Source organism: Rhagoletis zephyria, unplaced genomic scaffold (genome assembly GCF_001687245.7).
Source record: "Rhagoletis zephyria isolate East Lansing unplaced genomic scaffold, Rhagoletis_zephyria_1.1 Rzeph_scaffold_00017, whole genome shotgun sequence".
Lineage (NCBI taxonomy): Eukaryota > Metazoa > Arthropoda > Insecta > Diptera > Tephritidae > Rhagoletis > Rhagoletis zephyria.
Genome location: NW_016157101.1, coordinates 523,146 through 532,994, shown reverse-complemented (window position 1 = coordinate 532,994; position 9,849 = coordinate 523,146). Strand labels below are relative to the sequence as shown.

At 39.3% G+C, this 9,849-nt stretch overlaps 2 protein-coding genes across 3 annotated transcripts; one reads left to right on the top strand and one right to left on the bottom strand.

Moving 5' to 3' along the window:
- Window positions 1–33: 33 nt before the first annotated feature.
- LOC108360934 (uncharacterized) lies at window positions 34–4,460 on the top strand. Its single transcript, XM_017613410.1, has 3 exons — window positions 34–662; window positions 754–1,029; window positions 1,808–4,460. The coding sequence occupies exons 2-3, from the start codon at window positions 762–764 to the stop codon at window positions 3,862–3,864; spliced, it is 2,325 nt and encodes a 774-aa protein (XP_017468899.1). The 5' UTR covers window positions 34–662; window positions 754–761; the 3' UTR covers window positions 3,865–4,460.
- LOC108360923 (uncharacterized) lies at window positions 3,755–9,826 on the bottom strand. Of its 2 annotated transcripts, XM_017613401.1 has the most exons (6): window positions 9,470–9,523; window positions 8,657–9,407; window positions 5,960–8,564; window positions 4,905–5,622; window positions 4,492–4,820; window positions 3,755–3,839 (listed from the first exon to the last, which is right to left on the bottom strand). In XM_017613401.1, exons 1-5 carry the CDS (start codon window positions 9,521–9,523, stop codon window positions 4,512–4,514), a joined length of 4,437 nt encoding a protein of 1,478 aa, XP_017468890.1. In that variant the 3' UTR covers window positions 3,755–3,839; window positions 4,492–4,511. The 2 variants fall into 2 exon arrangements, with proteins under 2 accessions (XP_017468890.1, XP_017468880.1); XM_017613391.1 differs by lacking the exon at window positions 3,755–3,839 and having other exon boundaries at window positions 4,404–4,820; window positions 9,470–9,826.
- Window positions 9,827–9,849: the final 23 nt, after the last annotated feature.

Here is a 9,849-nt window from a genome sequence, read left to right as displayed (position 1 = left end):
ATTTTTCCTGTAACTTCCTGCAAGTTCCTGTAAAAACCTGTAAGTTCATGGAGTACTGGATCAGAGCTTATGCCATATCATTCCGTTTATACACCATTCTGTCATCATGATACCTCCGAATTCCGTTAATTTTGATCGAAATATATAGATAATCTTCTTTATCCTGGGTTTCGCCCGAAAAAGAAATTACCCGAAAATTGTTCATCTGTCCATGGTTAATACATGCAAACCAAAAGTGTAAAATGAGCCGGTTCGGGAAAAAATGCAATTCCTGATAAGGCGGACTATAAACATGCAAACATATGTAAGTTCCGTTAGAAGACTTTTGATTCTTTCATGAACATTGCTAAAAAGCCTTGACTTTCGTTTTGTGACATTATGAATACCCCCATACCCTCGGTGTATAGCAAATCTATTACTTTATACTGCGAACACCCTGTTTCGAACAGCTGTTGTAATGCGTTTGTGCAACACTAAACACGGAAATGACCAACCCCATTGCATTTCTGTGCATAACCGTTAAAGTATAGTCACTTCTCAGCGTATTGTGAAAATTATTGCACTCGCTTATAAATTTAAATTACGACAAATCAGTGAAATTAAATGCATTAAATTGTAAAACTATGTGGTTGCCGAATGAAAAATTAACAGTGTCAACTCAGGTAAACAAAAGTGAAACATTATTCATTAATTATTGATTTTTCCCATATGTATGTGCCGCTGACTTTTTGCTTCGTCTCTGTGACTATGCAGCTACTACAATGCTTCATATGGAATATCCACACCAAGCCATCTATGCACCGTTAAATCAGGTGATTACAGATTCGGACGAGGAATCTGAGGAGGAAATACATAATAGCACGAAACATCCAAAGCATCAGCTATACCACCAAAAACAGGTGCATCAAAACGGAAGTGTTGTTGGTAAAAAAGAACCACCCAAGAGTCTTGCACTGCGACAATTGCAGAGCAACTTGAATACAGCACATTTCACGCATAACGACGATTCGCTTTCATCAACAAATCTAAGTGAGTGGACATACCGACACACATACATAAGTATAGTTTGTACGAGAAAATCTTTGTAATAGGATTATAGATTATACGCGGGAAATTTTTGATGCGTATGTATGTATGTACAAATCGCACACCGTCTTCAAAAGAGTCACAACTCAAAATTTGTAATTTTTGAAACTATGCGCTAAAAATGTACACAAAGCTTTTATTTACCTTTCAGCAAAAGCTGGAGCAAATTTTTGTTATAACTTGTTAAAAAAAAACTTAAGGTAACCCATATGATTAGCATGTGCTACGAAATAGTTTTTCGCATTTTCTGACGAACGTACTATTTTGAGTTGTGACCCTTTTGAAGATGGTGTGCGATAAGTACATACATATGTATGTAGGATTATAAAAATGTACGTGCATTTGTATGTATTCTAGCACGTACATACCTGTCTAAATTGCTCCAACCAAAGGACGATGTTTATAATATTAAGTCATTACATTGTTCTTTACAACACATGTATCTAAAAATGCAATGAGTGTTAGGAAAGGGATTGAATCACCATTTTGTAAATTGGATAGCAAGATGTCCGCAAAGCACTAAAAAATCAAGAAATATGAAGCTATATATTGGTTAGCTCTAATGTTTAAATTTTTAAAAACCCTTTGCTAGGATGTGGGGTTTCAATAGTATATTTAAACCAGTCAAGTCTTTCATAGCCTTTCATATGAAATGAACAAAAGAGTATCGTACATTATTAAGATCCCATAATATCCTAAATTTTTGTTTTTTATTTTACAGGCAACCAGACAATCAATAACCAAACCAGATCAGGACCACAGCCCAGCAGTTACACGACCAACATGCAGAACACTTTTAGATCCGTCATGATGTCCGATATTGGCCTGAATGATCAGGCCAGCAGTTTCTCAAGCTTTAACAGCGACTACGATGAGCGCAATCATATTGATGCAGATAATGTAGCCATTTTGGGACGTGGTAGCTTAAAGGATCTTAGCACTCATGAGCCTATGTCTCCGGCGCGGCGTTGTTGTTTTATATCATCACTGCTTTTATGCGTGTTTGCCATATTCGGTTTCGTGTGGCTGGTGCCCTGTAATGAAACATGTCCTGCGCCAGTAGATCAAGTACGCACACACAATTGGTTGAACAACTATACGAAAATCGAACTGAAGGGTGGTGTACACATTGTCGGCGGATTGCGAAGTTGGGAGAATAATTTAATATTCTTGTATCGTGGCGACGCCTTTTTTCCCAATAATAATAATGCAAAGCGTAACGGTATTATCTCGTTAATAGGCAGTTCGGGTGCTGTAGCCTGGTACGATGAGATGGTAGACGAACCTGTTGCTATCGATTGCACGCTGATAGACGTAGATCGGAATGGACGTTCCGATTGTTTGGTACTAGATGAGTTTGGTGAATTGAGCGCCATCGATCCCATTTCAGGCGAGTGGCACTGGCATTACAAAGAACGTTCGCCACACAGAGTAGATGCTTTGGACTTTCCAGTGATTTTACCAGATTTAGATGGTGATGGTGTTCTGGAGATATTAATGGTAACCAGTGTACCATTCGAGCTGCGTACACGTAATCTTGTGCACAAAGGTGAACTACGCGCTGGTAATCATCGTGTGGAGGAAAGAAATCTCTTACGTATACTATCTGGGCGTAACGGCAAGCCCATTGGTGATGGCTTTAAGTTGCAAGACTGTGACGTGGTGCATAAGCTGCAGTTGAAGAATCCTGAAAAAATAACCTTTAACTGTTGGCGCAATAATACAGAAGCGCAACGTTCGAAAACCTTAGCGGATTTATTTGCGCTTATAACGAACAAATCTATTGCCACTGGCCAGAAGTTATTGCCGGCATCGAAAATCGCACAACATCGCCACTACGGGCAACGTAAGGAAATCGATGCCCAGCGCAACATTTACTCGCTAAGTGGACGCGAACTGGTGGTGGAGAATCGCGGAAAATGTCCGGATGATTGCAATGTCACATTCGTGCTTCGCGAGACACGCAACAACAAAACTACTGTGCTGCGAAACTTTACAAATTCGGCAATGTATGGCATGGTGCCAGCGCAATGGCATTTCAAAAACACTGATAAAGAAAAGTCAGGCTTTGTAATCAAGTTTTGGAAGTGGAACAACCACAAAGAAACGCTTCGTGGACCAATCAAAGAGGATGCGACCGGGAATGCATACTCTACGCGCACTAACCAGGCTGCATATGCAAGTAAAAAGGCCAAGTCTCATGTGGGCAAAGAGAATACTACAAAAACAACGAAGCAGAATCATATCACAACAAATAAAACAAAACGACAAAGTGGGAATGAGAAACTACACAATGACCAGCAGCTGGTGCATGAGTTTCCCACAAACACGTTCAGTGCATTCGACCATCTCATACAGAAGAGGCACACATACACGCTACCCCTTGCGGAGCATAATGTAACACGCGTACGACGCAGCAGCAGCAGCAGTAATTTGCTGCTCAATAATTACAAAATGCAAATGATTACAGAAACTGTAATGCTGGTGATTTTCGTGGGCGCTGAATATCGCATCGAAAATACCTCGCAGAGCAATATTGTGCAATTTTGTCGCAATGATCATAATGAAGTCATCTGCCAGCCGGATTTGAACAATCAGGAGAATTCGATGCTAATAGCCGATTTCGATTCGGATGGGTCACAGGAATTGGTTTCATATTCTTCAACATTTACACAGCACGGCGAGGATCCGGAAGATTGGAAATTAGTCACTTATGTGCGATTGTTGAGACTACAAGCAGAGCTGCCCGGCATCTATGGCGAAAAGCAACTCGATTAAAACAGTTTATATGTGATTCGATTTTAGTTTTGATGATAGTGAAGAGGGAAAGTCATTTTGTAGCCAATGTTATAAATACTCGTACATATAAGTACACAAACATACATTTGTAGTATATCCAATTGTTCTCATATATATTTTATAAGTATACCAAATTAAAAATCTATATAGTACATTATATACACATAGCAAATCTACTAGTTGACTACATAGTAAATACGCTTTAAACATACAGACATAACATATAAAGGAAAATAAGCCGGTAGGCTTATTTTATAGACATACGACGACAATGCTACAATAAGTTGTCCTCAGCAGAATAATTTATATCAAAATAACCAAACGACTTGTGTAAATATTTTTCCAACTTCTCCTATGTATGTTATATTATACAAAAGCGATTCAATTTGAATCAAACACGCAATAACTTCAAAGATTATTAAAATTCGCATACATAGCTAGCACTGTCGTCGTACGTCGAACTACTTGACCTAAACTATTGTATTTACATAATTACATACATACATAATTAGCGAATCAATCTAAATATTACCAAAACTTTTTCAAATAAACGTCGCTCCAAAGTTATTTAACTTCAATTTGTATGGCAACACAAACCCTTTTTACCTAACAATCTTCTCCGTTGACTACGCGGGCACAGTTACAGCATCAAAGCATAAGTCGCTGAATTGCATTGTCGAATCGGCTGGAGTTGTCAGTAGTAAGTGACTCTTAACTTTTATTTTAGTTTTTGCCGGCAGCTCACCTACATTATTTTGCGTACTTTTCTTGCTGCACGGCTCTTCTCTATCAGACGTTTCTTTTTGACCATTCTGATTTGCATGTTTAACCTGATGTACATCGAACATAGCCTTGTTTATGGTAGCAAATGTGCAGATTTTGCACTTATACACAATCGAATCGGCGACTTGTGGATGCTTTTGTTGCACGTGTCTCTGCAAGAGGAAAATGGTATTTATTTAAAATTTTTCCTTTAATATAAATATAATATAATATTGATAAAAGATATGTTTCATTACCTGGTAAGCCACACTTTGTATTGACTTGTAGTCACAGTGCGCGCAGGAGTACATTTTTGCATTCATATCATGCGTCATTTTGTGACGCCGAAACGCATTATGATCGCTAGAAGAATAATCGCACATACTGCATTTAAAACGCCTAGAGGGCTCATGTGACTGCATGTGTAATTTTAAAGAGGAGCGCGAAGTGAGTACCCGCTCACATACCTCACATTGCACCGCTGCAGCGCCATTCTTGCACAAATGCTCCCGTAATGTTCTCTGATGCGAAAAGACTGCATCACAGTCCTTACATCGATGAAAATTGCGTTCGGACGTTGAAAATACTGTTGCAACTGTGGTTGAAAGCGATGTCGTCGCTGGATCTTTGCTTTCAGCATTTGTTGCAATATCTTTCTTAGTGCGCTCGGGCTTCAATGTCATCGTGGAGGATGCTTTGTTGTGGTTGCGATGCCAACGTCGATGATTTTTCAATTGTTTGGTATTCTTAAAGGCCTTTTCACACTGATCACACTTGTAGTTGCGCTCATCGTAGTGGATTTTGGAATGTGTATTTAGTAGACGCGAATAGATAGGAGTTTTGAAACTACACAACTCACAACTGTATAGCTCCATGTCAATTTTATGAGTACGCCAAAGATGTGTGTGCAATGAATTCCAATTTGTGAAAGGCGCTTTGCATTCTGGACATGCCATGCTCACTGGTGAAGAATCGCTGGAATAAAACAGAAACATATATGTATGTGTGTATGTATGTAGCAAATACGACAATATGTATACAAATTTAGATTTCAGTGATCGGGTTTTATATATCGCACCTTAAATTATGCTTAATTTATCAAATCAAAAAATTATTTTTTACTATAAAGCAGTTCACAGACCATATTTCAAACGTCCGCAAAATTTCTTCTTCATAATTTTGCTGGCGTCGTTTGCGCAGCTTCAACAGTTTTTTGCCGCTTCTGAACATTTGGACTTTTTTGAGTTGACGGTTTTTGATTTAGGGTGTGATATGTATGTAGGTCGGATTAATCTACGTGTGTCTTTCTTACCTGCTATGACATTTTATGTGGTATTCGAGAGTGTTCGACTTCTTAAACCGGAAAGCACATCCCGTTATTGTGCACTTCAGGTAAACGCCATCTGCGTTTCCGTTCTGCGGGTGCTTGCGCATCTTGGTTATGCCTGTACGATTTGAGCCAAACGGCCGCCCACGCACGGAGGTTCCGCCCGTGACCGAAACAGCAATTGGCGTTTTATTTTTTGTTTGCTGTTTTTCTAGCTCTTTTGTTTTATTAGTTGTGGTTGTTGATTTCTGCAACAACAAATTGGCGCTAGGTGTTTGCATTAGATTATTTGCGACATAGATGCGACCACGTTCCGCATGCGCTGTTACTGTGCTAGTTGCACTGAAAGCGGCGACAGGTTTTGGCAACTGAATCGGCGGTAACATTGGCACAAGTGGCGGTACTGGTAAACCAGTTGGTTGGTTGGCAATGGTTGTTGCTGTATTTACGGTATTATTTAAGTTATATGTTACAGAGCTCATTGGAGTGAGTGGTGGAATGTCAGAAAAGTTTGTTGCTGTGTTACTTTTTTGAGGCAGCGCTGTTGTAGTTTGTGCACCAGGCGTGGCTTGATTTAAGCGTTCCTGTTTCAAATCTTCTGTAGCGCCTGCTAACTGATCTACATCCATTGTTACAGGCGCTTTCCGCGCCTGGGGCAAAGTATCATGACAAACTGCGTTGGTGTCCACTGGATTATTATCAACGTCACAAATTGATGCTGATAAAGCATCATCAGTTTCGGCGATTTCACATTCGAATGAGAAGTGTGCGTTGTCTTGTGGCTGTATCACACTTGCTGGCAATGCAATATCTTCCTCTGTTGCTTGTGTCATTGTACTGATATTGATCCCAACGTTTGTCCCGGTGAGCTCTTCCATATCTGGTATTGAAATGAGTGAAACTTGCGGTGTATCCAAATCATGTATTATCTTTTGCGATGTTGGTATACTTGGTGTCATAGTGCTAGTTATTATTTCCCGGATATCATCACCCAGATCGTAGTCATCATGCCAACTGTTTTGTGTGGAAAATTCGTTCAGCTTAAAACCTTCGCATCCATATGATATAGCCTCGATTGCATTGCTGTCGGTGCACTGTTCAACCGCAGACGTTTCACCACTCCCATTGTTCAATTGCGTGAAATTGTCGCTGATGTCCTCTTCACCCAAGCTAGACTGATTGCCCTCTAAATTAGGCGCTATGAGATTTTCAACTTCTTTTCTATTCATTAGATTCAATTCATCGACTGTGCGCAGGTGTAGCAAGCCGCGCGGCTCCTGGAACTGTGGTTCTTTCAAAATGTCAACATTTTTAATAAAAATTTTCTGTTTTGGAATATTGGTCGGCGTTGCAGTCTGTGTAGCTGGTTGGACATCTTTCGCAAAAGTGTTTATATGTTCGTTAATTATGTCCATTTGCTGAGGTGGCGGCGTAGGTTCAATCATAATTGGAGTTATCGTATCCACATAACGACTGGATTCCATTAAAAAGTTGTCCGAGTTCGCTTCGTTTCCATAAGTGAATGTGTCAGCAGAGGTAGCTGTTGTCGTATTAACCAAAAAGTTGCCGCCCCCATTATCAAAGAGATATTGATCAGATATAGTGCCAAGAGGAAGTTGAGACATTCCACCATTAAATGGCGGCACCGTAGGGTTTAAGCTTTCCACATTTTCAAGGTAGGAGGTAGCGATTTGTGGTAGCGAAGGTTGCATAAAATTGAAATTCATCACATTGCTATTGGACTCCGTAACGTTAGGCACATTTATACTGTTAGAGAATGTCATAGGCTCTTTAAGGATGTCTACATTTTTAATATAAATTTTAGGTTTCCTAGGTTTTTCGTAGCAACTTGTAAAATTAGTGATGTCAGCTTCGTTAGTGCTGCCTACCAGTGGTTCCCTATTCGAGGTCATTGCATAATTACTATATTGTACATCGTTGTCATCGGCTTCTCCATCATTTTCTTCACAGATGTTACCGGCATCATGTAAATTCAAAACGCTACAAATGTTATTGAAATCGTCAAATGCTTGCATCTCATAATCACGTCGCATTAGCGCAGGTTCGCGCAACACGTCGACACTTTTAATAGAAATCTTTTGTTTAGGTGGATTCACTGGATTATTTACTTCAACGGGTGCTGTTATTGCTTCATTAGCAATATTGTCAATATTATTGCTTTTGCTGTGAAGATTTTGTTCGCCACTGGTGAGTATACCTATAATGTCCTGATCTTCCATACTAATGCTACCAATATTTGCCAAGGTATTGCTATCATCGTTGTCAAAGTGAAAGAGACTATCACTAATAAGGTTATCTTGTTGCTCGATAGGATCTCGATGTGGTTCTCGCAAACATTCAACATTTTTCAAGTAAATTCTACTACGTCGCTGCGTTCCGTTCATTGAATTGACATTGGGGATAATTTCATCCGAGTTATTTACGTTATTTGTTGCATTTGAATGTTGTGGATTTGAAATATTTTTTTTAATAGCCTGCATTAGTTCAATTACATCCTGCTCCAACATTAAATGGTCTTCCCTCAAGTGAATTTCTAAAGAAACCAAAGCGAAAAACACGTTCTCACAACCTAAAACCAAAAATGTTTATCAATTGCCGAAATCTTTTCAAAACTATCTGCGGTAATATTTGCTGTTATCAACAATAAGCAATTCTACTTACCTGGGCACTGAACTGATTTTTGTTTTGTTGCACTTTCACACAAATGCATATTTTCCTGATGCATTGCTTTAACGTGAAGCTGTAAACCACTTTCACTTAAACTTATAAACGCACAATGTTGACATCGGTGAATAGCAAGATGTGTAAATGTAATATTCTCCAATCCAGCTGAACTATCATTATTCGACCCAAATGCGTTTTCGTTGCTGCAGTCCTTGTTGGAAATTACATTTTTCTGGCAAACGTCCTTTTCAGCTTGGATCAAGTTTTTAGCTGCATTATTTTCACTGCGCTGTTGTGCTGATTCTGGAGGTGTGGGTGTTGCATTTATCCGCTCTTTGGCACCATCAGCGTTTTCCGACTTAATTGGCTCTGCCTTTATCTCTTCATGATTACTGGAGGCATTGCGTCGAAATCGTGCATTATTATTTGCACTCTGCGGCTGCACGTCTGTGGTATGGATTTGTACGAATGGAATTTGTGTAAAACCATTTCTGCCAACACCATTACTGGAAACACCATTAGTGGAAACACCGTTATTGTTATTGCAACTGAAACCGATTGGCGCAGAATAAGTCGTTTGCGCCGTAACATCACCCGTGGTCATAAAAGAATTGTTGTATGTAGTAGAATGATGATAGCGGCGTGGAGTTTCGTGTTGTGATGGCTGCGATGTTGTTTTATGATAATCTGCCTCAGTCGAAGCATGCACCAAAGTTGCGGCCGCCATTTCCGCTGACAAGTCTGATGGCTACAATATAGTTAAAGCAATAACAATACTGTTGCATTTAAGTAATCCTTTGCGCGGCTCACCAAACCAGGACCACTATAGAAGGTCTCATAGCTGGAGATAACAGCTTCGTTCATAGTTACCAATATTTTGTAATACTATTCCCTAGTCAAATTTTCATTGAATGAATAATAAAAAAGAGGAAAAGAAATTTTTTTCTTTAAGAAAGACGAAATAAAGAGCACAATAAACAGCTGGCAACGATAAGCAAAACAGAATGAAAAATGATAACAGGTTTCGATTATCTTTGAGTAGAATAGTGACAGTACCTGGTATGTTTATCCGCGGTCTTCACGTGCATGAGATCGGGACGCCTTTCAGAATATGATATTTGTTCATACATATATATATGTTTTTAAATTGAGAAATGACAACAAGGGGCCAAAAAACATCAAAAGTTTTT

Excerpts from the sequence above, each read along its gene's own strand:
- LOC108360923 (XM_017613391.1), bottom strand. The coding sequence starts at position 9,523 with ATGAACGAAGCTGTTATCTCCAGCTATGAGACCTTCTATAGTGGTCCT. Across the intron at positions 9,408-9,469 it reads TCTATAGTGGTCCTGGTTTG|CCATCAGACTTGTCAGCGGA; the intron begins GTGAGCCGCGCA and ends ACTATATTGTAG. Across the intron at positions 4,821-4,904 it reads TACAAAGTGTGGCTTACCAG|AGACACGTGCAACAAAAGCA; the intron begins GTAATGAAACAT and ends TTCCTCTTGCAG.
- LOC108360934 (XM_017613410.1), top strand. The coding sequence starts at position 762 with ATGCTTCATATGGAATATCCACACCAAGCCATCTATGCACCGTTAAAT. Across the intron at positions 1,030-1,807 it reads GCTTTCATCAACAAATCTAA|GCAACCAGACAATCAATAAC; the intron begins GTGAGTGGACAT and ends TTTATTTTACAG.